The sequence below is a fragment of the Cinclus cinclus genome, chromosome 1 (genome assembly GCF_963662255.1).
Source record: "Cinclus cinclus chromosome 1, bCinCin1.1, whole genome shotgun sequence".
Classification (NCBI taxonomy): domain Eukaryota; kingdom Metazoa; phylum Chordata; class Aves; order Passeriformes; family Cinclidae; genus Cinclus; species Cinclus cinclus.
This window is the reverse complement of record NC_085046.1, coordinates 930,301-957,909: the sequence shown is the minus strand read 5'-3', so window position 1 is coordinate 957,909 and position 27,609 is coordinate 930,301. Positions and strand designations below refer to the sequence as shown.

At 56.1% G+C, this 27,609-nt stretch overlaps 2 protein-coding genes across 2 annotated transcripts; both read left to right on the top strand.

Moving 5' to 3' along the window:
- The first annotated feature begins 3,232 nt into the window (after positions 1 to 3,232).
- Positions 3,233 to 15,647, top strand: KLHL18 (kelch like family member 18). The gene is made up of 10 exons (XM_062505239.1): positions 3,233 to 3,244; positions 6,247 to 6,377; positions 6,542 to 6,682; positions 8,514 to 8,712; positions 11,204 to 11,364; positions 11,990 to 12,126; positions 13,189 to 13,411; positions 14,085 to 14,189; positions 14,376 to 14,487; positions 15,261 to 15,647. Exons 1-10 carry the CDS (start codon positions 3,233 to 3,235, stop codon positions 15,645 to 15,647), a joined length of 1,608 nt encoding a protein of 535 aa, XP_062361223.1.
- A 3,463-nt stretch (positions 15,648 to 19,110) lies between these two features.
- Positions 19,111 to 20,588, top strand: CAMP (cathelicidin antimicrobial peptide). The gene is made up of 4 exons (XM_062493077.1): positions 19,111 to 19,284; positions 19,594 to 19,701; positions 19,796 to 19,879; positions 20,478 to 20,588. Exons 1-4 carry the CDS (start codon positions 19,111 to 19,113, stop codon positions 20,586 to 20,588), a joined length of 477 nt encoding a protein of 158 aa, XP_062349061.1.
- Positions 20,589 to 27,609: the final 7,021 nt, after the last annotated feature.

The window sequence follows — 27,609 nt, the reverse complement described above, 5'->3', positions numbered from 1 at the left end:
TTTGCTGTGACTGCTCCTGGATCCCTGGAATGTCCAAGGTCAGGCTGGACACTTGGAGCAGCCTGGGACGGTGGGAGGTGTCCCTGCCATGGCAGGAGTGGAACTGGATGATCTTTAAGATCTCTCCCAACTCAGACCATTCCAAGATTCTTTGATAAAACTTTGAGAACCATTCCAGGTCCAACCCAGAGGAACCCCCAGGTGGATCCTGATGCCCCCACACCACTGCAGTGAATTTATTCCCCTTTTTTCCCACTCTTGCTACTTTTTGTCTGTCCCACCTCTAAACAAAAAAGCTTACAAACACCCCTTTGTCCCAGAAGTTGGATCTTGATGTACCCAATGTTCTGGCTCTTGGATTTGGAAAGTTCTTTTCCCTCCCTGTCTCTTTAACAGCTGCAGGTCACGGCTGCTCCTGATGTTCCCTCACAGCTCCCTTTGCAGCCTCTCCGAAATGTTTAATTAAATATTCATTTGCTAGGAACACACATGGATGGACTGGAGGGAGGAGGGGAGGGAAAGAGACACACCTCAGTTTGTGGTTAGTCCTTTTCCTTTGGGGAAAAAAAAAGTAGGAATTCTGCTTAGCAAAGCCAAATTTCTGCTTTATTCTTTGAGAATCACCAGGCGTGGTCGTAAAACAAGCAACCAATCCCTTTTCCCCAATTGATCCCATCCCAGTTATGTTCTGGAAGGTGAAACTGTGCTTTCCTCCTCATCCCACACTGGTGGTGATGGAAAAGATGATGGAGGTTCCAACAAGGGCAGAGAAAACATCAGGCCTGGAATAATCATGGAGAGAGCAGAAATGAGGCTTCTGAGTTTTTTCCTTTCAATTTGGTGGAGTTTGAGGCTTTGAACTCCAGCTGTGGACAAGCCAAGAGGCAGAATTCCTCTCTGAGAACCTCTCCCCCTTCTTTTTAGTGGATTTCTAGTCTTCTTCCCTTTGCAGCTCACAACTAAACAGTGCAAACACCCCAAGAATTCTGGCTCACGGACAAGTGCTGGCATTTGGGGCCGTTATTCCCTGAGCTGCAGATCCTGATCTGATTTTTACCAGCACAAAAGAAGCTCCTCGGTACTCATGTTCTTCCTGAGCATTGTTTCTGGAATTGTTTAATCCTTGCAGGATGAAAACGGCCTGGGCAGTTTTGGTTTCTGGGATGTGCTGTCTGTGCTCCGGCCAAGGTCCAAGCGCTCTCAGGGGACACATCAGAGGCTGCTGGAATGCACCACTCCAGAAACCAGGGAAAACAGATCCATGCTATGCCTTCTTCCTTTATTACAAATAAAGAGGGAATCAATCCTTTCCTAGCTCCTGCTGGCTCCCACTGGAGCTGGAGCATAATGATCCAAGTGCCAGGCTGGCATCTCCAGAAATCCTGGCCAAAGTGTAGCAAGAGGGAAGGTTTGTGCCTTCCCAAATCCTTGGAGAGCAGAGTTGACGTGAGCTCCTCTTGCTGCTGCAGCTCTGAGCTGTTCCAATGCCATTTTTCCATTACTAACTTGAAGGCTAATTAGAAAAGTCTCCTAAAATATAACCCAGGTCTGGCAAACTGAAATAATTCCCAGCTGTGGAGAGGGTACAGTATTTGCTTTGTGTCCAATCCCAATGGCACCAACAGGTCATAGCCCTGATAGCATCTCTGCCATCCTGATCCCAGCTTTTCCAGAGCAGACTGTTAATTCCGAACCCCCCAAACTGGAGCAGTTGCACCCCCAAGAGCTGATGCAGAAGTGGAGGAACCTCTGGATAAGTGCAATTCCAGACTGCTCAGGCTGCCTGCCTGATTCCAGCAGGATCCTGAAAAACTCAGTGCCTGGCTGTGCTGCAGATGTTGGAGCATGTTTGGGAGATCCTCCAGGAAAACAGCCCTGGAAAGAGAGGGAATATCTGTTTTAGGGGAGAGATTGGAAAAGCAGATGATCCATTGTGCTCAGGAGAGGTGCAGGATGAGGATGTGATTCCAACCTTGTCAACAGACAGCAATTATTTGGGATTCTGCCTGGATGTGATTCCCCTGAGCTCTCAGCTGCCATCAGCTCTTCCCTTGCAGAAAATATGAGGATTTTTAGTTCTAGGATAACACAAAATTTATTTTTGCTGTCCCTTCAAGAGCGTTGAGGAGGGCAGGGCTGGAGCTGATCCCCTTGGGATGCTCCCAGTCCGTGTGAGAAATGGAGGGACTGGAATTCTGAAAAGCAGTTGGGTTTCCCTGAGCTGCCGGGGAATTCTCTGGGAATGTGGCTTTGTTGTATATGCAGAGGGGATATGTCCTCTGCTTCAAAGGGATTGGTCACCATTCTCATGGAATCCTGGAATGGTTTGGGCTGGAGGGACCTTCAGGATCATCCCATTCCCAGCCCTGCCATGGGCAGGGACACCTCCCACCATCCCAGGGTGCTCCAAACCTCAGTGTCCAGCCCGGCCTTGGACACTTCCAGGGATCCAGGAGCAGCCACAGCAAATCTGGGAATTCCATCCCAGGGGCTCCCCACCCTCCCAGCCACCAATTCCCCATATCCCATTCATCCTTTCCCTCTGGAAATGGGAAAGCCATTCAGAATTCCCTGTTTCCTGCTGCTCACTCTGGGGGATCAGCCCAGGGCACGGTTCAGGCCAGGGAATGTGGAGCTCCTCATCCACCAGCAGCCCCAAATCTTTCTGTTCTCATTGTCACCCCCAGCCTTTATTTTGGGGATTGGGATTGTCCTGATCCCGGTGCATCCTGTTCCCTCTTCCTATGAGGGATTGGACACCAGCTCTGCTTCTGCTCTGGCCTCTCCGTGCCCTCAGTGCCAACATCCCCTCAGAAAACATGGATTTGGGGTTTTTTGAGACCTTTGCAGCACAGAACTGAGCGAGTTCTCAGCACTGCGGGGTGGTGACGTCAGGAACACAAGAAATGCCTTTCTCCCACCTACACCATTTTCTTTGGGAGAAAGGCTCCTTGTGCCCTGGAATTTGTTAACATTTGGGGCTGCAGATTCCTTTGTTACCCGCTCAGAGACACGTCAGAAGGGAATTCTGGGATTCCTGGGGTCAGGAGGGATGCTTGGGAAGTTCCTTTTTCTGGAAAACAGAATCTTTTGCCTTAAAAGCAAAGGACCCAAAATTATAAATTGTAAACCAGAACACCCTGGAGTGGTATCAGGAAGAGGATGAGCTCTTTCCCACTTTTTCCTTAGGTGACTCCAGAGTGACTCCATGAGGAAAGGGCATTAATTAGTCATGGCTCTGGAGGTAGGGAGCACTTTGGGAAAGAAGATACAAGGATGAGCTGAATGGACTCATCCTTGGAAAGATTTTTCATATTCCACAGGAAAAACTTGTCCTTTTCATATTCCACAGGAAAAACTTGTCCTTTGGCAGCAGCAGGAAATGCAGTTGTTCCTTGGGGACTCACCACAAAGTGCTGATGGAATGAACATAACGATGCTTTTAGAGCAGAGATCCCAATTTCTCCCTCTCTCCAAGGGCTCTTCACCATTCCAGCAGCAAGTTCCAAACAGAAGGAATCCCAGCTTTTGTCTTGTCCAGCACCAGGGAATATTTCCCAGGCTCTTTGCTGATGCAGCTCCGTGAATCTCGCTGCTCACAGGGACCATTCCCAGCCTGGCACCACCTGGAAGGACAGCACTGCCCAGACCCAAGGGATTTCATCCCAGGGATGATTTCATCCCAGCTGTCATTATCCCAGCAGGAATCTTGCAGGATGCCTGGGGATGTTTGCTCCTGCAAGGCCCAGGGGTGTTGGAGATAATGAGGCTGTTTGGTGGCAGCTCCTCACAGGGTGGGGTCACAGCGATGCATCCCTGGAACTGCAGCCTGGTGGAACCTTTCAACCCTTGGACAGGGACTCGGGGCATGGAATCATGGAATGGTTTAGGTTGGAAAAGCCCTCTTGGATCATGGAGTCCAACTCCATATGGATGTCACACCAGGCCAGGGATGGGGACTCCACCACTGCCCTGGGCTGTTCCTTCCAATGCCTCACCACCCTTTCCATGAGGAAATTTTCCCAGTTTCCACCCTGAACCTCCCCTGGCCCAGCCTGAGGCCGTTCCCTCTCCTCCTGTCCCTGTTCCCTGGGAGCAGATCCCAAATCCCCCCCAGCTGTCCCCTCCTGTCACATATCTGTGCAGAGCCACAAGTTCCCCCCGATCCCCCTTTTTTCCAGGCTGAGCCCCTTTCCCAGCTCCCTCAGGAATTCTCCAGCCTCTTCCCAGCTCCATTCCCTTCCCTGGACACCCTCCAGCTCCTCAATGTCACTCTGGTCAGGAGGGGCCCAGAGCTGCCACCTGGACTCTGTAATTTACAGTTATTTGGTGAAATAAGGGCCTTTTTCTCCTCCTTGGGTCACACTACAAGCCTGGGGTTTGAGTAAATATAACCTTGGTGTCGAAATTCCTGTTATCTTCAGTTATAAAGATATTTTTTCTTATAAATAGAAGGTCGTTGTGTGCATTTAAAGCAGGTGTTTCACTTTAAGAGGTGCCTGTTCAATTTTAGCACCACTTTTCATTTATTAAAAAGCTGAAATGAGATTTGGACAGTTGTGATTTTTGGCAACTTGGGTTTAGGGGGAAGTGAAAGTCAAGTAAAATGTTGCTTTTCTTGCACACTCAGCCTGAATGGGAGCACTCATCCAAACAAACCAAATGACCTATTCCAGTCGGAGTGAATTCCTTACAGAATTTTAGAGATAAGAGGAGGCCTTGTTCTTTCACCTTTCAGAAGCAGCAGAAGGAAAACTGGAGCCTTTCTGTGTTTTGGGATGTTTGAGACACCCAGGAAGGGATTTTCCAGCAGCATGAGGGAGTAGCAATACTGGGATTTATTACTGATAAACAATAAATTTATTTTAGTGGTAGGTTGGACCAGGAGCAGCTGATGATGGAATGGCCTTATCCATAGGGAAGGGATGGACTGGGAAGTGCTGGAGCTGCCGAGCAGGTCGGCTGTTCCTGAGCCTCAGGGCTGGAATGTGGACAGGCCAAGCAGCAAATTTGTCCCCGTGGTCACCCAAGTTGCGGCTGCCCTTCCCACTGGGAATTCCCAAACCCAGAGCTCCAGCACTGAGTGTCCTGAGGGATTTCCTTGTCCTGAGCAGCACCTCAGACCTCAGGACATGGAGAGTCCACACGTGTGCTCCACTGGCAGGGAGGGAGGGAATGAAAATCCAGGGATTTGGGGAGGGGCTGTCAGCTCTCAGGTTCTGGAATCATTTCCCTTTGTGGCCTTTCCTTATGAAATTCGCCATATTTTTGTGTTTTTAAAGCTCTGGCCAGGCTGGAGTCTGTGCTCTCTGTGTGGAGTCAGGGTGGGAACCCGCTCTGCCAACATTCCTTCCTCTCCAGGGCCAGGGAAGTGGCCTTGAGTCCATCCCCTCATGGACCCTGGGCATGTACTCCTGACTCCTTTTCCCAGAGATTCCCCATCCCACCGTGTGCACAGGAGGAGGCTAGCAGTGATTTTGCAGATATCTGAAGACTTGGAGCCTCTGGGATGTTTTCCATGTGCTTTTGGGTTAGGAGAAGGGATTGATACAGCCCTTCATCCCTTCAAGTCCCCCTTCATCCCTTCATTTTATAAATATAAATGTGAAGGGTTTTTTTTTTTTTCCATGAGCTGGCATAGTCCTGACCACTTCACTTCCTGATTTCGCTGTGGGAATTAGGAATGCTGCAAAATCCAGAACAGGATTAGTGCAGCATAATCCAGGCACAGAGGACAGCATGGACAGGAATTCAGGCACACCTGAGCTGTCTAGGACAGAGAAAAGGCTCTCCAAAAGTGCCTTCTTTTTTCCATCTGGCAGGAATTTTGCTTTCTAAACCCCTGGCAAGTTTGTGTTTATTGGCTCTGAGGGAGAAAGGAGGCACTGTTGGGAATCATGGAATTCCTGAATCCAAAGAGCATTCCTGTTAGCTCTGGAGATGACATGGGGTGAGGATTTTGCAGAGGAGAAGAGAAGGACTCTTTGGATAACCCAGAGGGAAGGGCCCTGCTGTGCCAGCTGTTTTGTCCCATAAAACAAAGCTCCAATGGGGAATTTTTGTTTAAGTGAGGAAAAATAGGCATGGACTGGGATGAGCCAGATTGATGTGGAAATTAGGGGAAAAAAAAGCTCGGAGAGAAGTAATCAGAGCAAAGCCCTGACTTGAATGCTTGTGTGCTGCAGGGAATCACGGGAGCAGGGGCTGGTGCTGATCCCTTCTCCCTCCCTGTTCTCCCTGCCTTAGGTTGGGGACCACAAATTCAGCGCTCACCGGATCGTGCTGGCAGCTTCCATCCCCTACTTCCATGCCATGTTCACCAACGACATGATGGAGTGCAAGCAAGATGAGATTGTCATGCAGGGCATGGATCCCAGGTAAAATCCCAAGGGAAAAGCACAGGGACTGCTCTGCCTAGTTGTGTGTGCAAGGCTCAAAGGCTGCTCTCTGTGTGAGTGATCCCTCAGAACATTCTGCTGTTGGCAGAGCGTTCTCCCAGCTGGAATTCAGTGGATTTTCTGGCCTTTCTCCCTTGTTTCAGTGCTCTGGAGGCTCTGATCAACTTTGCCTACAATGGTCACCTGGCCATAGACCAGCAGAATGTGCAGTCCCTGCTCATGGGGGCGAGTTTCCTGCAGCTGCAGAACATCAAGGATGCTTGTTGTACCTTCCTCAGGGAGAGGTGAGTGGGGCTGGGGGGATACTGGGGGAATTCCTGGGGGATTCCAGCTGCTCCCCAGCAGCAGCGAGGTTCAGTCACCTGTGTCCAGCTTGGGAGGAGCAGGATGTGTCCTTCTAGTGGGATGAGGAGTGTGCATCCCAAAACTTGGCATCTGTAGAGTTATGGAACACAAAATGGCTCAGGAGGGACCTTAAAGCCCATCCCAATCTACCCCTGCCATGGGCAGAGATACATTCCACTGTCCCAGGCTGCTCCAAGCCCCGGTGTCCAACCTGGCCTTGGGGACTTCCAGGGATCCAGGGGCAGCCACAGCTGCTCTGGGAATTCCATCCCAGGGCCTCACCACTCTCCCAGCCAGGAATTCTTTCCCAATATCCCATCCATCCCTGCCCTCTGGAAATGGAAAGGCATGATCCCTTCTCCTACCACTCTCATTCCCTTCAGAACAACTTATTACTCCTTTATGGGGACACAGTAAAAGACCTTGGCCAGCCACGGGAATCAAAACTGAGGCAACATTTCCCTTTTTGAGAGCCCATCCTGGCAGGAATTGCCCTTCCAGCTGCCATGTGTGCTAAAGGGGAGGAACATAGTGCCTCAGCCCAGGAGCTGGACAGGAAACTGTGGCACAGCCCTAAATTGGTCCCAGGTTTTTTAATTTCCTCACTGGTGTTTGGCTGTGAGGCTGTTCCAGAAGCATGATCTGGAAATGGAAAGCTGGGATACTTTTTGTCCACATTCCACATGGATTCTCAGCCGTGCCAGGGAGTCTGACGTGTTCAGTTTTCCCAGCCTGGCTTCTCTGCAGCTGCTCAGGACATTCCATGGTGTGATGTTAAACACACCCACCAAATACAAGGATTGGCCACCAAAATTCTCCCAAATCCACCAGGAGCAGCCAAGTGTCCTAAGTGAAGTGCTGGCTTTGAGTGCACAGCTGCCATTTTGGTTAATAACCAAAAATTAGTGGGCTCTGACCACCCTGGAGAGCTGGGACTTGGACCTTGAGCTCTCCTTCTTAAGTGGAATTGAGAATTGGGATATTTTTAGGCAGTTGTGTTGTAACCAAGCCCTGTGGGAGCCCTCAGAGTCACCCTCATGTGACAGTTCCCCACCCAACAGCACAAGGGCCTGGGGAGTCCAAAGGAGGCAACTCCAGAGAAGTTTCTCCCAGGGCTGGAGCCCCTCTGCTCTGGAGCCAGGCTGGGAGAGCTGGGAATGTTCCCCTGGAGAGGAGAAGGCTCCAGGGAGAGCTCAGAGCCCCTGGCAGGGCCTGAAGGGGCTCCAGGAGAGCTGGAGAGGGACTGGGGACAAGGGATGGAGGGACAGGACACAGGGAATGGCTTCACTGCCAGAGGGCAGAGATGGATGGGGTATGGGGAATTAGGAATTCCTAGTGGGAGGGTGGGCAGGCCCTGGCACAGGGTGCCCAGAGAAGCTGTGGATGATATCCCAGAGCCACCTGGATCTATCCAGTGCCTCTTTGGCAGGGACAAGGGGACATCTGTGTTTTCCATCCTCTGGCCCTGCTTTAGATTCACCTGGAGCTCCCTGTGCAGATCAGCTCTGGGTGAGCTGGAATCAGCCATCACTGGAGAGGACACACCTTGTACTGCACTGTGTATCCTCCAAGGCTTCTGTGCTTCCCAGAATCCTGGAATGGTTTGGGTTGGAAGACACCTTCAAACCCATCCCAATCCACCCCCACTATCCCAGAGTGCTCCCAGCCCCATCCAGCCCGGCCTTGGACACTTCCAGGGATCCAGGGGCAGCCAGAGCTTCTCTTCCATTAACCTGACAGTCCTGTTGCTCTCCTCCTCCCCTTTCCCAGGCTTCATCCCAAGAACTGCCTGGGGGTCCGGCAGTTTGCTGAGACCATGATGTGCACGGTGCTCTACGACGCTGCCAACAGCTTCATCCACCAGCACTTCGTGGAGGTCTCCATGTCTGAGGAGTTCCTGGCCCTGCCCTTCGAGGACGTCCTGGAGCTCGTTTCCAGGGATGAGCTCAACGTGAAATCCGAAGAGCAGGTGGGTGAAAGTGGTTTGATTTTTTTTTCTTCTGTCTTCACTCAGAGTCAGGATTGAATGCTGGAGAGATGGACCTAAAGTACAGAGAGTTTTGCAGCACTTTCAGTTAACAAGCTAGAAGTGAGAAAATGGAGGTGAATCTAGCTAGTTGTGAGGTCTTTTAAAGCCCAACTATCCAATTAAAAACTAATATCTATATTATTTCTACTTTTGACCCAATAACCAAATACCTGTGACCCACACTGAGGGATTTTCTATCCAACCAAAAACCACCACCTGAAATCATGAAGAAAGATCAAGAAGGAAGAGACAACTCCCAAGAATCTCCATCTTGTCCCATACCTATCACTGTATTCTAAAACCCCAAATTCCAAACCCTTTACCCATGTGAAATCACACACTTCTATTTTAACTACACACCCATGATTCCAACTCCATCACTCAAATTTTGGCATTCTTCTCCAAGGCCTCAGGTCAAAAGCAGTGTCCTCCTGGGGGTCAGTGCCAGAAAGCACAGAAAGCTCAAAACTCCCAGGGCTTCAGGGTTCCACCTGGTGGGTACCTGGTGTAGGTCTTGGCCCAGAAAATTTGACCTTGAGCGGTTTCCTGCTGCTTGGGAGTGGAATGGGAATGGGAATTATCCTGCTGCTGGGCTGAGTGAAGCTGAGATGTCCTGGCACAGTGGGGACACTCAGAGGGGCTGGGCAGAGCTGTGGTGGTTTCCTGTGCTTACTCCAGACTGACTTGTTCCTAAAGAAACAGAAAGCAAGGCTACTTTAGGATCACAGAGAGCCCTCAGAGACCATCGAGTCCCTCCTCAGAGACCTCCCCCAGCACTGCCAAGGCCACCACTGACCAATGTCCCCAAGTGCCACATCCACAGGGCTTTTAAATCCCTCCAGCAATGGGGACTCCACCACTGTCCTGGGCAGCTGGGCCAGGGCTGGACAGCCCTTCCCATGAAGGATTTTTTCCAAATTCCTGCCTAAGCCTCTGCTGGGACAACATGAGGCTGTTTCCTCTCCTCCTGTCCCTTGTTCCCTGGGAGAAGAGCTGGAATCCCACCTGGCTGCACGCTCCTGTCAGGAATTTTTTGGGAGTGAGAAAAGTTTAGGGTGTTTCCACAGCCTTGAGAACCCATTGTGTGGGCTGACAGTGAGCAGGGAAAACAGAGCCTTGTCCTTGAACCTGGAAATCTGTCCTGCTGTTCCTGAGGAGGTGAGCAAGAACAGAGGCAGAGCAGACCTCCAGCTTCTCCTTGTAGGGTAAAAATGTGCTTCTTTAATCAGGCATAGGGAGGGAGGGGAACCTGCCTCACATTCCAGCCACATTCCTGTATCATACCAAGAATTCCTCACTCTGTTTTTCCCAGAGCAGGTAGGATCCAGAGAGTCCCCATGCCCTGGCACCTGGCAGTCCCACTCTTCAGAAATTCCAGTAGCACCCTGTAGAGTGGAAGAAGGTTGATTTGGGGTTTTTAATCCTTGTGGTGCTGTTGGAGAAGCATTTCTGCACTGGAAAGTTTGGGAATTGTGTTGGGAGAGACTCCAGATGCCTCTATGCAAGAAAGGGTGCATGATTTTGTTCTGGTCAGTCATAAAGGCTGCAGTAACTTTATTGAGGAGTCCTGTCAACCCAGGAATGTGTGTCCCAAATTAAACAGGGACCAGGGTACCAGGATCCTTTTGTAGCTGGAGTCATCCAGTGGGGCTTTAGAGAGGTCTGTCCTTTCCCGTGTCTGGGATGGAGCCTGGAGGGACCAGCTCAGCTCCAGGTGTCTCCATGTAGTTATCCTGAGAGAACAGATGGATCCCTGTCATCAAACCTGTCTCCTGGTTTCTCATGGAGCAGCACCATTCCCAGTCTTCTTTCCCAGTTTGCAATTTCTGTCACTAAATAAACACAGTTTCATGTTCTGCCAGAATCCTCCTTGCAGCTCCCCCATCTCTCTGCAAACTTCTGTGCTGAATATCCCACGGGACAGGAGATCGGGATTGTTCAAGGCAGGGAAAGAAACCTGCATGGAGCCAGGCTGGGAGAGTTGGGAGTGTTCACCTGGAGAGGAGAAGGCTCCAGGGAGAGCTCAGAGCCCCTGGCAGGGCCTGAAGGGGCTCCAGGAGAACTGGAGAGGGACTGGGGACAAGGGATGGAGGGACAGGACACAGGGAATGGCTTCACTGCCAGAGGGCAGGGATGGGTGGGATATTGGGAAGAAATTCCTGGATTGGGAGGGTGGGGAGGGGGTGGGCTGGAATTCCCAGATTTGCTGTGGCTCCCCCTGGATCCCTGGAAGTGCCCAAAGCCAGGTTTGACACTGGGGCTTGGAGCACCCTGGGCTAGTGGTAGATGTCCCTGCCCATGGCAGGGGGTGGCACTGGATGATCCTTGAGGTTCCTTCCAACCCAGACCATTCCAAGACTTCATGTCATTTCATTCCCATCCACTTGCACAACCCCCAGACTCCCAACTTCTCCCTGCTGTCTCCTGGCAGGTGTTTGAAGCTGCCTTGGCCTGGATCCGGTACGACCGAGACCGGAGGGAATCTTTCCTGCCCGAGCTCCTGTCCAAAATCCGGCTGCCCCTGTGCCGGCCACAATTCCTCACGGACCGCGTGCAGCAGGACGACCTGGTGCGCTGCTGCCACAAGTGCAGGTGGGGCATGGGCACAGAGCCAGCAGGGTGGGAACATCAGATCCTTCCATCTCACACTCCACGCAGTCAGATCTCCTCTGTAGCAGCCTAAGGCCTGGGGTCCAAGCCCTGGCTGCCACCCACGTACCCGGAGAGGGAGTTCCGCAAGGAACGGCCTCTCCTGGCGTCTCAGGCAGGCTTCAGCCACAAGGTACCAAGATGCAAGCAGTGCCTGGAGTTCAGGCCATCAGCTCTTAGAGTGATTTCAGCTCAGTGATTTCAGTTTGGCTTGCGAGGTACCTTTGCCTGGCGCAGAGAGATGAGACCGGGAGCGCTGCGTAGAGGTTCTGCAGGGTTCTTTATTGTCTTCGGCCAAGGGCAGTCCAGGGATAGCAGCATTTCACCAATTAGGGGTTTTTATAGGGAAAGTATGGCTTGACAGAATGACCAATGGTTTGGGGCTAAGGAAGTATGACCAGTAGTGCTACAAGGGGATAAAGCGAGGTCCAAAGCGAGGAGAAGGGTCTCCTAGCCCAGTCACTGTGAGTAAGCAATTCTTACCTAGGGGATAGTTCTCCAAGGAGGCCTTGTGAGGGGCCTTGCTCCCTCCACACTCCTCTGTAATGACTCCGTGGTTGGATTTCAGGGATCTGGTTGACGAAGCCAAGGATTATCACCTGATGCCGGAGCGCCGGCCGCACCTCCCGGCGTTCAAGACGCGGCCACGGTGCTGCACGTCCATCGCAGGGCTGATCTACGCCGTGGGGGGACTCAACTCTGCAGGTACCTTGCAGTGGAAAGGCCACCAGGGGCTGGATGGGACGATGGAATGCTGGAATTCCCTCCCGTGGAAGCGTGGAGCAGTTTCTCCTCCTCCGTGCAACGCTTTGTTCTTTCCAGTGAAACTCTCAGGGTGGTTGTGCCCATGGTTTAACATCTTCCATCTGCAATCCTGTCCAGGTCAGGCTTATTTAGGACATATTCCTCAAGATGGTGTCCTTGTCTGGAGCCCCAAGCAGGACTTGCAGAGATCTCCACAGTGTTGTCGGGGTTGTGAGATCACAACATTTTGACGTTAGCCTCACCATGGCCTGAAAAGGGAACAGAAAGTGACCCAGGAAAAGGCAGCGACACCACAGATGGGACTTGCAGGTCTCTGCTGCCCCTTGGAGGACAGTGGAGGTGCCTCTTCCTCAGAAGGGAACCTGTCGAGGCTCTGGGAGAGCTGGGAACTGTTCCCCAATCTTTTTGAGTGTGGGAACAATGGGAATTGTTCAGAGCAGGATCTCTGTGGGTGAGCAGGGATGTGTGGTTGGGGAATATCTCTGTGGGAGCAGGTAGGCTGGAATAGGATGTGAGAGCCCAGGACAAGACAGAGAATTACAGAATGGTTTGGGTTGGAAGGGACTCCAAGGATCATCTTATCCCACCCCTGCCATGGGCAGGGACACCTTCCACTGTCCCAGGCTGCTCCAAGCCCTGTCCAGCCTGGCCTTGGACACTGCCAGGGATCCAGGGGCAGCCACTCTGGGCACCCTGTACCAGGACCTCACCTCCCTCACAAGGAGGAATTTCTCACCCAAACCCAGGTGCAGCACTTTGCTCGTGGCCTCGTTGAATCTCATGAGATTCCCATTCCTTGAGCTTCTCCGGGTCCCTTTTGATGCCACCCCATCCTAGCAGATGCAATGTTTTTCCCAAAAGATGTTTTCCCAAAGAAAAGCAGGCCAATTCCCCATTCCAACCTCATCTTCACCTGCACAGCATCACCCCTTCACCCCCCTCACTATCCCAGGGCTTCATCAGGTCTCCCTCTTTTAATTTGAGTAGCAAATTTCTATGCAGGCGACTCTCTGAACGTGGTGGAGGTGTTTGACCCCATCGCCAACCGCTGGGAGAAGTGCCAGCCCATGGCCACGGCGCGGAGCCGCGTCGGCGTAGCTGTGGTCAACGGGCTGCTCTACGCCATCGGGGGCTACGATGGCCAGCTGAGGCTCAGCACCGTGGAGGTTTACAACCCAGACACAGACTCCTGGTCCAAAGTGGAAAGCATGAACAGTAAGAGGAGGTACGTGCAGCTCGCTGGGAGGAGACTTGTGGAAAAGCAAGGAAAATGAGGTTGGATGAAGAGTGGGGTGGCAGGGGGTGGGCACCCAGCAGGATGTGGGTGTGGGGAGCAAATGGGAAAGGAGGAGTGGGGCAGTGTGGGAGCAGCTGGGATTTCCTTGGTTAGGATTTCCTGCACCTTTTTTGGTGCAGCCAGGTGAGAGTCCAAGGATAAGACAAGGGAAAATGGCTTCAAGCTGTGCCAGGGGAGTTCTGGTTGGATAAAGGGAAAATTTCTTCCTGGAAAAGGTTGTTCAGCCCTGGCCCAGGCTGTCCAGGGCAGGGGTGGAGGGTGTACATGCCCCTCACCAGGTTTCTCTGGAACTCCCTCAGCCACTCCTGGTGCTCCAGCCCCTTCCCCGTCTCCATTCCCTTCTCTGGACACACTCCAGCCCCTCAATAACTTTTTTTGTTGTGAGGGGCCAAAATCCAAACCCAGGATTTGAGATGCTCCTGCCATGAGCACCTTTCCCCTCTGTGAGCTCAGACTTCAGGTGGGAGTGAGCAGTTTGGAGGTGAATCCAGGGAACAGGCAGTTTGGTGGGATGGCACAGGCAGAGTGTGCGGGGTCACAGCGTTGGGGACAAGGTGGCAGCACCTCCAGCCACCTCACAGGGTCCTGCTGTTCCTTGCAGCGCCATGGGAACCGTGGTGCTGGATGGGCAGATCTACGTGTGTGGTGGATACGATGGAAACTCATCCCTCAACTCAGTGGAGTCCTACTCTCCAGAAACAAACAAGTAAGAGCGAGCCCTTCGTGGCCCAGAGTCTTCCCAGGAGTTCCCCCTCTGGTGTTCCGTGTCCTGGCACCGCTGAGCATCTGGGCTGTGAGAATGGTTTTGATAAGGAGTGGGGAAAGGAGAGATGGTGGAAAATCATAGAATAATCGGTGGGAGTCTTGCTAACCTCTCCCCTCTCTCTGCCAGGTGGACAGCAGTGACCCCCATGAGTTCCAACCGCAGCGCTGCCGGAGTCACCGTGTTCGAGGGCCGGATCTACGTGTCCGGAGGGCACGACGGGCTCCAGATCTTCAACAGTGTAAGGCCCAGGGGCACTGGGCAGGGCTCATCCACTGCACCTCAGGATGGGCTGGAAGGCTCCCTGTCCTTTCCCTGTGCATCCAAACAGCCCCAAGTGGTTGTGCCACACATTCTGTGGCTTCCACCCATAACGGAAAAGTCTGAGGTGGAGCTGAAGGGACTCATTTATCCAGTCAGGGCAATGGAGTTGTTCTGAGGGCTGGAGCCCCTTGGATATGGAGACAGGCTGTGAGAAGGCTCCAGAGAGACCTGAGAGCCCTTCCCAGGGCCTAAAGGGGCTCCAGGAGAGCTGGAGAGGGACTTAGGACAAGGCATGAGGGACAGGACACAGGGAATGGCTTTAAGCTGAAGGAGGGGACATCTAGGTGGGATACTGGGAAGGAATTCCTGACTGTGAAGATGAAGAGGCCCTGGCACAGGTTTCCCAGAGAAGCTGTGGCTTGCCCCTGCATCCCTGGAAGTGTCCAAGGCCAGGTTGGAGCAGCCTGGGACAGTGGGAGGTGTTCCTGCCATGGCAGGGGTGGCACTGGATCAGCTTTAAGGTCCCTTCCAACCCAAACCTTTCAACTGAAGGCAATTCAGTCCTCTCAGCTGCTCCTGCCACCCCAGACCCTTCCTGGGAAGCCCCTCCCTGTCTCCTATCACCAGAAATCCAAAACCACTCCTAACTTGGAGGTTCCTCAGCACTGCCAGCACAGCAGGGGCGGGACAATCAGAGGGGCAATTCCCAATCAGCAGCACCCCCTTAACTCTGCGTGTTCTCCACGGCAGGTGGAATACTACAACCCCCACACGTCCAGCTGGCACACGGTGACTCCCATGCTGAACAAACGGTGCCGGCACGGCGCCGCCGCGCTGGGCAGCCGCATGTTCGTGTGCGGTGGCTACGACGGCTCCGGCTTCCTCAGCGCCGCCGAGGTCTACAGCTCCATGGCTGACCAGTGGTACCTGATCGTGCCCATGAACACCCGGCGTAGCCGAGTGTCCCTCGTGGCCAACTGCGGCCGGCTCTACGCCGTGGGTGGCTACGATGGACAGTCCAACCTCAGCTCGGTGGAGATGTACGACCCCGAGAGCAACCGCTGGACGTTCATGGCGCCCATGGTGTGCCACGAGGGAGGAGTGGGCGTGGGCTGCGTGCCGCTCCTCACCATCTGACGCTGCGGGGGTTTTGGGGAAATGAGCGTGCCAGGATTTCCACAAAGAAACTTGACGGAGTCATCCCCGCCTGGTGACTTTTTGGGTTGATGGTGTCCCGAAAGGTCAAAATGTGGTGAGTTTATGAGCGAGCAAAGAACCTTCAGCCTCCCTGTGGAGTTGAGGACGGAGCGGATCCATCCATCCATCCACCCATCCCTCGTCGGTTTTCCTTCGCGGTTGTGCCGCTGTGGGCTGGGGGAGGGGGCCAGGCTTCGCTGTGATATAAAAACGGCCGCTTCAAGGACTTGGAAAAATCCACCTGCACCTTCTGGGAGCAGCAAAACCACCTGAGCGCCCCCCCCCCCCCCCAGGGGTGTCAGCAACAATTTTGGGGTGTCCTGGTCACACGCCGGGGGGGGTCTCCAAACTGGACAAACACGGCGCTGTCACTTCCAGGAGTTTCTTACACAAGACACCCCAAGTTTCTCGTGCTTTCTTCAGCTTGATGTGGAAAACTTCTCCACAAGAGCCACAGGATGGAGAAACCAGGAAGAGGAAAAGTTCAGTTAAACCAGGATCGTTTGGGCAAGCTCTGGAGAAGGATGGATGGGAACTACTTCAGGCAACAGCCTGAGGGTTTCAAAATGGGAAATAGATTATCCGGATGTCCTTTAAATATCAAGGTATTTTCCAAGCCTAAGAGGCAGCTGGAGCAGAAAGGCTGGGATATTTTAGGAGAGGCAAGGAAAATACGTCGTGACTTTTTCGTGTTCTGCTGGGAAAGGTCTTTGCCATGGGTTTTGTGCCAGGAAACTTTGGAATGCTGGCAGAGCCAAAGAGCTGCCTGGCAGCATCTTCCCTGCATCAGCCCTTCAGCCCCTCTCCTGCATGATCCATGATCCACCATCCCTCTGGAGCTCTCCGTGCCCGGCTCTTCCCGTGCCACCCTGGGCACAGCCATAGCTCCTCCGGGCAGGCAGGGCCAGGCAGCAGGAATGTCACCTGATCCCAGCTGCCAGGGATTTGGGATCTCTCCCTCTCCATGTCCAGCCCCATCCCAGCATTCCAAAGGGCTGGGAGCTGGGAGGAGCAGGATGTGCCCCTCAGCCCTGCTCCTCGTGTCTGTTCCTGCTCCCAGCATCCGTGGGATTGACTCTGCCTGTACATGTGGGTGTCTGTATTGGGGTACTGTGTATATTTTAGGGTTTATCATGAGCATATCTGGTTATAAATGTGATCTATCAGTACATATCCATTTCTCCCACGTCTATCCACTGCTGGCTTCCCTGGAATGGGAATCCTTTGGACTTTTCTGTGCTGCTCAGACTTTAAAAAGGAGAAAAGAAAGAAAAAAACACTAATACTTGGATCAGAATGAAGTTGTTGCCCGTGGCATCTTCTCTTCTCCAGGACCCCTCCCGATGGTCTCCATGGGCAGAAGAGGCTCTGGTGTCTGCTGGTGTCCCATTATCCCTTCTCCCTCCCACTATCTCCAGCCTAGGGCTTGTGTCTGTAATAATGGGAATATTGGAACAAATACCTTTGGAAGAGCAGCAGCTCCCCTGCCACCAGGGCTGCTGATGGCCCCTGGGTTTCCAGAGCACTGTTCCCAGGCACAGGGATCCTGGGAGACTCTGGTGTCTCCCAGATGTGCTTCCTGGGATTCCTTCCCCAGGGATTTCTTTGCTTTTCCCTTGTGGATGAAGCAAAGAGAAGGGGGACAGGAAAATACGGAATTTTGGGGAAACGAGACCCACTCACCCAGGGAAGGCAAATGGGAGAGCAGGATCCACACAGTGTAGTCCTCAGCAAACTTTGTGTTCTTGAATCCAAGGAAAATGTGGGCGTGGGGTGTTTGGATGAATCTGAGCAGGGTGAGGGGGGTTTTAAAAATCCAAAATCGTGTAAAGAAACAGGGAGAGGGGAAGGGACTCCTGTTTTTACTCTCTGTGGGAGTCAGGATGATGCTGGTCGATCTGGACCAGCGTGCCAATAAAACTGGGAGCAGGCACGGGGAAGGGGCCACGGAGGGGGGATCGACCCTGCCGAGCTCCAGCATCGCCGCATCTCCTGCAGGTCCAGGCGCGTTCCCCACCCCCCCCGAGGCACCGGGCCAAGGAAAACAGCGGCAACCCGATCCCTTCCCGCGGCACGGGGGCCGCTGTTTATCCTGGAGCCGGAGCCGGGGGCCCCGAGCCGAGGGCCGAGCCCAGCCCGGGGCTGCTGCCGAGATCCGGCGGTTCGTTCCCGGCGGTGCCGCCCGCATGGCGCTGGTGCTGGGGGCCGTGCTGCTGGCGGCGGGCGCTGCAGTGCCCCCGGCCGTGCCCCCGGCCGTGCCCGCACCCCGAGAGCTCGCACGCTCCGTGCTGGAGACGCACGGGCAGGAGCTGCGGCTGCTGCGGCTGCTGGGAGTCGCCAGGACGGTAGGAAAAGGGGTACGGGTTCGAGAAGGGTGGGGGATGCTCCCGGCACCCGTCCCGTGCGGGTCCCCACGGAGCTTTTTCGCCCGGCAGAATTTCGACTGGGGGATCCACTTCAGCATCAACTTCACTGCCCGGCAGCCTCCCTGCCCCAAATCCGCCCCGGATCCCCGCGGCTGCCGGGGCCGCCCGGGCAGGGTGAGCGTGGGATGGGAGCCCCAAAACCCGGGGGCAAGGGGGAACCCCAAAACCCGGGGTGCTGAGGCCGCTCTGTTCCCCAGGTGCAGCGCTGCTCGGCCCAGGTGTCCGTGTTCACCTTCCTGCCCGACGTGCCGCTGTCGATGGTGGAGTGCGGCCGGGAGCCGGTGAGGGCTCCGGGAGCCCATCCCGGGGGTGGGACACGCGTGCCCCTCACTTCGGGGGTGTTTTTTGGCTCTGGAGTGAACCCCCCCACCCTTTATTTCTCCCCGCAGCAATCCGGTGACAGCGCCCAGCTCCGCTCCCCTGGCACCAGCCTAGGTTATTCATCCTCATCCTCCTCATCATCATCATCCTCGGGGTCTCCCCCGCGGCCTCGGTCCTCTCCCAGCGCGTCCCTCTAGGGACCATCCCGCCGCCCCCTGTCCCCAACAGAGCTGGAATAAAGAGATTTCGGGGTCGGACGTGTGCGTGTGTGGGGCTGGCAGTTTGGGGGACCCGGGGGGCACCCTCGGCGTTGGCCAACAGCGATGGGGCAAGTTCGGGGTTGTGCAACCCCGCGGGCACCAACCTGGCACGGACAATCTGTCACCACCAGGAACCCCCCGGGATTCTGGCCCCCCAAATCCCCACGAGCCCAGCCAAGGGGTTCCCAAGGGTGGGGACCCCGAGGGGTTCAGATGCCACCTCCCATCCACGGGGACACCTTTCCCCCTCCCCCCCCCCCTGCAGCGCGTGTCCCCACAAAACAACGGCGTCTCTGCGGGTTGGGGCCGGGCGTTTCCCAAGGGGGGAGCCCCGGGGCGGGTCCCCAACCTCCCGTGGGGGATAAAAGCGGCCCGGGGGTGGCCGTGGGGACAGCGATGCCGAGCTCGTGGCTGTTGGTGCTGGCGGTGCTGGGGGTGGCCTGCGCCCTCCCCGCCCCGGCGCCCCTCGCCTACACCCAGGCGCTGGTGCAGGCTGTGGATTCCTACAACCAGAGCCCAGAGGTGCAGAACGCCTTCAGGCTGCTCAGCGCAGAGCCCGAGCCCGCCCCGGTGAGTGCCCCCCCAGCCGGGACCCCCCCCACGGGTGACAACCCCCACTCGGGACCCCCTATTTGTGACCCCCCCCCACTCATGACCCCTATTCCTGTCCCCCACTCGGGGTGCACAGTGCCGACCCTAAGCCCGGCTCAGTGAGGGTCGCTCCACTCGTGACCCCTCCCCATTTTTGACACCTATCACGATCCCCACCCTGTGACCCTGAGCCCACGGCGGTGGTCGCCACCCCACTGGTGACCCCTGCTAGTGACACCGCCACTCCTGTCACCCCGCTGGCGACCCGCCACCTATTCGTGTCCCCAGGGCGTGGAGCTGAGCTCACTGCGGGGACTCAACTTCACCATGATGGAGACCGAGTGTGCCGCCAGCACTCGCAGCGACCTCGAGGACTGCGACTTCAAGGAGAACGGGGTGAGGAGGAGGAGGATGAGGAGTGGGAGGAATTGAGGCACGGGGGCCCGGTGCCATCCCCAGGGTGACATCGCGTGTCCTCGTGTCCCCCCAGGTCATCAAGGAGTGCTCGGGGCCGGTGAAGATCGTGCAGGGCTCCCCCGAGATCGACCTGCGCTGCTCCGACGCCTCCTCCGACGTGAGTGGGGGGAGCCGGGGGGCACCCCTAGGTGGGGAGGGAGGGGAGGGTCCCTTCCCCTGCCCACACCCCCTAAAAGGGACACCCCGATGGCTCCAGAGGGGGATGGGGGGTCTCGGGGAGCTCACAGGTGGTGGGTGGGGTGTCCCAGGTGTGGGGGTCTGGCTGGGGGATTTAGGTGCAGAGTCCCGGGGGCAGGGTCCTGGGTTTGGGGTGTGGGGTGCAGGGCCTCAGGTGAGGAGTTCTGGGTGGGGTCCCAAGTGTTGGATTTTGGATATGGTGTCCCAAGTATCCCAGGGGTGGGGTCCCTGGTGCGGGGACATGAGTGGTGGCCCTGGTTTGGGATCCTGGATGTGGAATATCCCTGGTGTGGGATCCTGGGGACGGGGTCCCTGGGTGGGATGCTGGGGATGGAATACCACTGGTGTGGGATCCTGGGTGTGGAATATCCCTGGTGTGGGATCCTGGGGACGGGGTTCCTGGTTTGGGATCCTGGGTGGGTTTCCAGGTGCAGGGAGCCCTGGCTGGGGTCCCAGATGTGCTCCCAAGGGGGGTCCTACACCCCCGCACCCCCTGACCCCCCCATCCCTTCTGGCAGCCGGTTCTGATCCAGCGCGGCCGCTTCGGGCGCTTCCTGGGCAAGATCCGGCACTTCCGGCCCAAGGTCAAGTTCAATATTCACCTGAAGGGCTCCGTGGGCCTGGGCTGAGCAATAAAGGGGCCACCAGGAGTGGCCGTGTGGGCACCGCACTCCTCGAGTCTCTGTCACACGGGGAAACTGAGGCACGGGTGGGACACGAGGCTGCTCCCCCCATCGTCCTCAAGGGCTTGGTCCCAAGGGGATGCGGCGTCAGACTGGGGACAGGGATGGGGAGCCCCCAGAACCCCACCAAAAAGGGACCCCTATCATCCCACGGTGTCACTGTCCCCACAGAGCCGTTGTCCCCGTGGTGGCACTGTCCTCACTGCAGCTTGTCCCCCCCCAAAACCAGCAGTGATGGCAAAGGGAGATGAGGGGACACAGGGGAAACTGTGAGCCCTCCAGGGAGCTGCAAGGCAGGGGCTGGGGGGATTCCAGGTCTCGAGGGGACCCCCATGATGGACCCAGTTTGGGGACAGGGACATTGTGGGTGCAGAGTTGGGGGGCTCAGGGACCCCTGTGCCCCAAAATTGGCTGGAGCAAGGTCATGGCTTCAGCCCCCTGGGGGTGTCCCTCCTGTCCCCCTAATATTCCTGTGGGTCTGTACCCCGCAAACACCACTGTGGGGACCCCCGAGGTGTCCTGGGGACAGGGAAGGACAATCCCACCGGTCCAAGTCGCTGCAGGAGGCCGGTGCCAGGAGGAGACCCCGACACCGTGTTGTGCCCCTTTTTGGGAGAGCTGATCCTGCTCCCCTCGGGACCTTCTGTCCCCATCCCCATCCTGGTGTCCCCCTTGTGGTGACAGTGGCAGCGAACGGCACAGCAGGGCCGGGAAGGAGCTGGATTTGGGGAGGGGCTGTCAGGAACCCCAGATCTGCCCCAGTGAGCGCCCCCCACTCGTGGCACCCCCCATTCGTGACCCCCCAGGGTGTTCCCAGTACGGGGAGATTTTGGGTATCTGAGAGAACTCGGGAGTCCCCATTGGGGTGCAGGGACACTCAGGGTGACACCAGGAGTGATGCAGGGACATTTATTGGTAGGGGACACAGGGAGGGGACACGGGGAGGGGACACGGGGAGGGGACACAGCAGTGTCACCCCTCAGGGTTTGTTCGCCTTGAGGTTGAGCCTGTCCCGGATCCAAATCCGACCGCACTGGAAGAAGCCCTGGAAACGCTGCTTGATCTTGCCAAAGAAATCCTTGATCTTGGATTTCCAGATCCGGGCAAACTGGGAAGACAAAGAGCAGTGTCAGACATTGAGGAGGTGGGGAGGGGACCTGGGGACCCCCTGGCAGCCGGGGGGACAAGGAGCCATTCCAGTCCCTTCTTACTGTGGCCGGAGCCTTCTCGCAGGAGAGTTCCATTGTGGGCTGCTGCCCCTCCAGGAAAACGGAGCCCTGGCACCAGGTCAGCGCCTGTGGGGCACAGAGGGGACACAGGAGAGCCCAAAGCCCTCGTGCCTCAGTTTCCCCACCAGATAATCCCCGGTCCCCACAGGACAAAGCCTCACCCCGAGCCAGCGGCTCTTGCAGGTGCCGTTGTCCATTCCCGGTGTCCGGCACGTGGTTTCCTCCAGGGTGAAGCTCAGCTCATGCCGGCTCTGCAGGTCCGAGGGCTGGGAAAAGGGACCGGATCCATCAGGGATCCACCCACCCCACAACTGGCCAGTGCCAGCCCCAAGAGGAGCCAAATCCAGCCTGGAATGGGTCAGGCTCAGCCCTGACTCGGCTGTGCTAAATCCCTCAGGGGTCAGACCCAAAACGGGGCAGATCCACCCCAAGAAGGACCAGATCCAGCACTGCCCAGTCCTGGAGTTTCTCCTGGAAAGGGAAGCTCAGCACTCACCCACCCGGGCCGGGGCTGAGCCTCCCGGAGCCGCAGGACATAGGGACTGACAGCCCTGGCATTGAGCAGCTCCACGGCCGCTGCCACCACATCCCCGTAGCTCAGGGACCCCGGTGAGGATGGCGTGGTTCCTTCCCATCCATCCCGTGCCCGGGTGGATCCGTGTGGCCCCAGCGTGGAGGCTCCAGCCAGCCCCAGCCCCAGCAGGAGCAGCAGCAGCAGCAGCAGCGGTGGCAGAGCTCGACACGGCCCCATCCCAGCTTCTGGATCCTGGATCCTGCTTCCCACCGTGCCAGGAGCGCTTTTATGGGAGCTGCCATAGGGGCTGGGACAGCGGGACATTCCAGGTGGGATGAATCTGGCCAGGAGCCCAGTCCAGCCCACTCTGGTCCCCAGGTCAGTGAGGATGGGTGTGTCGGTCACCTTTGGTCAGCAGAGGAGAGGCCACAGGGTTTGGGGTCTCCCCACCATGGGGGTCCCCAGGGGGTGACAGTGGTGACAGACATGGCCGTGGGTGGTCCAGAGCGCGGTGGGGATGAGGCCTGAGCCAGGTAAGGTTCAGGCTCTTCTCCCATGGAACAGGGACAGGACAAGAGGGAACGGCCTCAAGCTGTGCCAGCAGAGGATCAGGTCAGATATTGGGAAAATTCCTTTCCCAGAAGGGTTGTCCAGCCCTGGCACAGCTGGTGGAGTCCCCTTTGGTGAAGGGATTTAACATCCATGTGGATGTGGCACTTGGGGACATGGGCAGGGGTGGCCTTGCAAAGCAGGGGATGATTGGACTTGTTGTTCTCCAAGGACTTTTCCCCTGAGCAGTTCCTTGACTGTCTGAAGACAGATGGGGTTTTCCAGCCCAGAGGTGATTTATGGGTTGTCCCTCTCTGCAAACAGGGTGGTTCCATCAAACACCCAAGGAAAGAGTGGCTGCCCTCTCCCAGGAGAGCAGGAAGCTCCAGGAGGACACCCAGAATCCTGCCCTGAGGACGACCCTTTGTTCAGGCTTCCCTGGAGCCACCCAGCAGGTTCAGAGCTGGGATCAGTGAAGGCCATGGAAAACATCCTCATAAATCACACAGGCACAAAGACACCGAGGGTGGCACCTGGAAGTCCCCAGGGAGGGACGGTGTAGGTCACTGCCCTGCAGCGCAACCTCACCCGACCCTGGAACATTCCAGGTGCAGCCAGGTCTGACCTTCCATGGAAAAGGGACCCCGGGTGGGATCATCCTGCACCATATCCAGGCTCAGCTCAAGAACCTCCAGGGACAGGGATTCCAACACATCCCCAGGGACTGACTGATCTCCCTGCTTCCCTCCAAGTCTTCCCCAATTCCTTCCAAACTGCCCCCCATTCCTTACAAATTCCCTTTAAATTCTACAATTCCTTCCAAATTTCCTCCAAATTCCTCCCAGCTCCTTTCAAACTTCTCAGTTATTCCCATTTTCCCCGTGTATCCCACCTAGGATTTAACAGCAAGAGAAAGAGTTTCAAAACAGATGTAATATTTTTAAATTTCATTTTTAGGTGCCTGTGCCAGCCCTGATCAGGCTCTAATAAGCCACAAAATCCTTGGAGGCCATTTTGGGAATAAAAAAGGAAAAATTCAGGGAGCTATCCTCAGGAAGTTGTGATTCCCAGAAATCTCCCACCCCTGACAGGAAGGGGAATAAATCCTGCCCAAAACCAAACCCTGAGCCCTGAGCTGGGGAAATTCCCTGCTTGTAAATCTGCCCCTGAGTTTATTTGCTCTTCCCAGCATTGTGCTGTCCCTCCTCATTCCAGAACAGCCACAGGTTTGTCTTGGAGCCATTCCCACAGCCAGACCCTGATCCAACCTGGGCAGTGGAAGGATCCCAGCCCGAGGCAGGGCTGGGACTGGATGGGCTTTAAGGTCCTTCCAACCCAAGAGGTCTGGGATACTGAAGGGAGGGCACAGCTGGTCCATCATGGAATAATCCTGGAGTGGTTTGGGCTGGAATAGAGCATAAATCCCATTCCATTCCACCCCCTGCCAAGGGCAAGGACACCTTCCGCTGTCCCAGGCTGCTCCAAGCCCTGTCCAACCTGGCTGTGGATACTTCCAGAGACCCAGGGGCAGCCACATCTTCTCTAGGCACCCTGTGCCAGGGCCTGCCCACCCTCCCACCAGGAATTCCTTCCCAATATCCTGCGTCTCTTTCAGCTCAAAGCCATTCTCTGTGTCCTGTCCCTCCATCCCCTGTCCCCAGTCCCTCTCCAGCTCTCCTGGAGCCCCTTCAGGCCCTGCCAGGGGCTCTGAGCTCTCCCTGGAGCCTTCTCCTCTCCAGGGGAATATTCCCAGCTCTCCCAGCCTGGCTCCAGAGCAGAGGGGCTCCAGCCCTGAAGCAGCTCCGGGGGCTCCTCTGGACTCGCTCCAGAGTCTCCGTGTCCCTGCCCGCTCCCTGCCCGCTCCCTCCATGTTCCCGTTTCCCGCTCCAGGTCCCGGCGCGTCCCAGGTTTCCACGGCAACGGCACCGCCCTGGTCCCCATGGCAACCGCGGCGCAGGGGGCGTGACCAAACACGTCATCCATGCACGCTTCCTGATTATGCCACGCCCCCTCTTTGCCTCGCCGAACGACCCGGAAGTGGCGCGTTCCCGCGCTCACAGGGCGGCGCCATGTTGGGAAGGAGTACAGCATCCGGGCCGCCCGGCGGATCGTGATTGGTGGATCATGGCACGTGACCTGAAGATCGCACTATGATTGGGCGGCGGTGCCGCCGCTTTCGCGCGCGTTGCGGATCGGGGGGTGTGAGGGGAACCCGGGAATGGTGGAAGGGGACGGGAACTCCCGGCCTCAAAGCAGCCCTGGCGCCTGGACAAAGTGTCCGGAGACATTTCACCGGTTTTACTGGCTTTAAAGTCCCGTTTCACTGTCCGCCGGCACTGGCGGGCAGGAATGTCCTTACAGGAATTGCAGAATCATGGAATTGTTGAGATCGGCAAAGCCCTCAGAGATGTCCGAGTGCAAGCCCAGCACTGCCCCATGTCCCCAGGTGCCGCATCCACACAGCTTTTAAATCCCTCCAGGCATGGGCACTCCACCTCTACCTGGGTTGCTGTGCCTGGGCTGGAGAGCCCTTTCCAGGAGGAATTTTCCCAATATCCCACCTGAACTTCCCCTTGAGGCCATTCCCTCTTGTCCTGTTGCCTGGGAGCAGAGCCTGGCCCCTCCTGGTTCCAGCCTTCTTCCAGGGAATTGCAGGGAGGCGAGAGGTGCCCCCCGAGCCTCCTCTTCTCCAGGATGAGCCCCTCAGCTCCCTCAGAAGTCTTTGGGAAGCTGGAAGGAGAATGCTGGAAGCCCCAAAGTCAACACCCCACAGCTGTCAGGAACATCCCACTGCCAAAACCAGCACCAGCCATGGTGGGAGCACCCCTAATTCAGGCATCCCAGATTTTCCACATGCCACTCCCATTTACACGGAAACCTGGGAAAGTGAATGAATCCATGGTGCTCAGTTTACTTGAATTTATTTGAGCTTCCTTCCAACCCCATAACTGTTTTTCTCCAAAGCCCCTCAATTAAAACAAATTCATTACAGTCCCTACATTATCAGTTTTACCTCCCCCAGTCCTCCCCTGCTATATTTGTCCTCTTGAACCCCCCCTGGGATTGGGGGAAATTGAGTGTTGTGCCTCAGGAAATCCCATCCCAGTTTCCTCTCAGGAGTTAGGGCTTCTCAACCTCTGTCAAGTTGTCGATCTGGATGATGATGGGCCAGATGCTCTTCACTTGAGAGAACCCCTGAATCTCGAACCTCTGGCACATGGACTCCATCATATACCTGACCACCCTCAGCACGTCCTGGAACATTTCCTGGAGCACCAACGCCCGGGATTTCTGAGGCGCTACGCATCTTTCAAACTCCCGGTTGGCACCAGAATCCTCCGGAGGCTGCACTGCATTCCTCACCCCATCAGCAAGGACTGGGGCAGGGTGTGAAGCCCCAGTTCCCAAAATCCCTTCCGGGGCACATTGCGTGTCCCATGTCACCCCCTCGGCATTCCCGGCGCTCTGGAGCTCGTTGGGTGCAGCCACATCCGTCGGAGGGCAAACCTCGGTGTTCGTCCCCTGCGCCGCATTGCAGCAACTGGAGCAGCCTCTCCACGGAGACCCCAACCTGCGGTAGGGCCGGTAGCGCCGCAGGATCTCCCTGGCTCTGCGGAGCACCCTGCCGCAGCGGGATCGCTGCCGCGCCAGATGGCTCCTCCTGGCCCGGCGCTGCTGGCAGTAGTTGTGTTCCCGCAGGGAGCAGGGCCTGGAGGCGCAGGACGGTCCCGGCTCGCTCCTAAGACAGTAGCTGTGGTCCTTGGCCACCCCCGCTCTCAGCTCCTCCACCCTCAGCTCCGGGGTTCCTTCCAGAAGCGTCACCTCTCCCAAGATGTGTCCATGGTTTTGGGTGTTCCTGTGATTAACCTCCCCAGGGTCATCCCATAGCTGTTCCCAAGGATCCAAGATCTGCTGTTCCATCACAGAATGAAGCAGGAATGTCTCACTCTGGATTAGGTCTTCCATGAGTTCAGGTTTATCCTCCACTTCATCCTTCACGAGCCATGGCTGGGCTTGGCTCCCCACTCCACTGTCTGCTTCCAATGGGAATTCACTCCTTCCCTTGTGACAGTCAAACTTCTGGAACCTCCTGTCCTGGTGACACCACAACGTGCTCCATCCTGCTGGGAGAGGGTGGGAAGGGGTTGGATCTTTCCTGGCTGGAGCAGGGAGAGGAACATCCCTTCTTCCTGGTCTGGGACTGCCCAGGCTCCACATCCCAACCTCTGCCAGATGTCAGGAGAGCCAAGCAGTGGGAGAAGCCCTGGGAGCTCCTCAGGGATGGGGCTGGAGCAGGAGGAAGCAGGACTCACCTGGACACAAGGTCTCTGGTCCCTGGTACCTGCTGGCTCCAGGCCACCAGCCAGAGGAAGGCTCTTCCAGCCAGCTCCCAGTGTGTCCTGCAGGGAAAACAGCAGATGTCACCAGTCAGGCCAGGAATCCTGACTCTCCACAGCCATGGGAATGAAGGAAGAGCCTTGTCCTTGTTCCCACCAGGAATCCTGCATGCTCTTTGGTCATGAGTATGGAGGAGGGAGCCCTGACCCCATCCTGGATGCAGGTTCCATCCCACAGGGTTGGGATCCTGCTGCTCACCTGGGGATGGGCAGGTCCAGGGCTCTTCCCCACGCTCCAGCCGGTGCAGGATGTCGGGCTTGGGGCCTGGATAACCTGG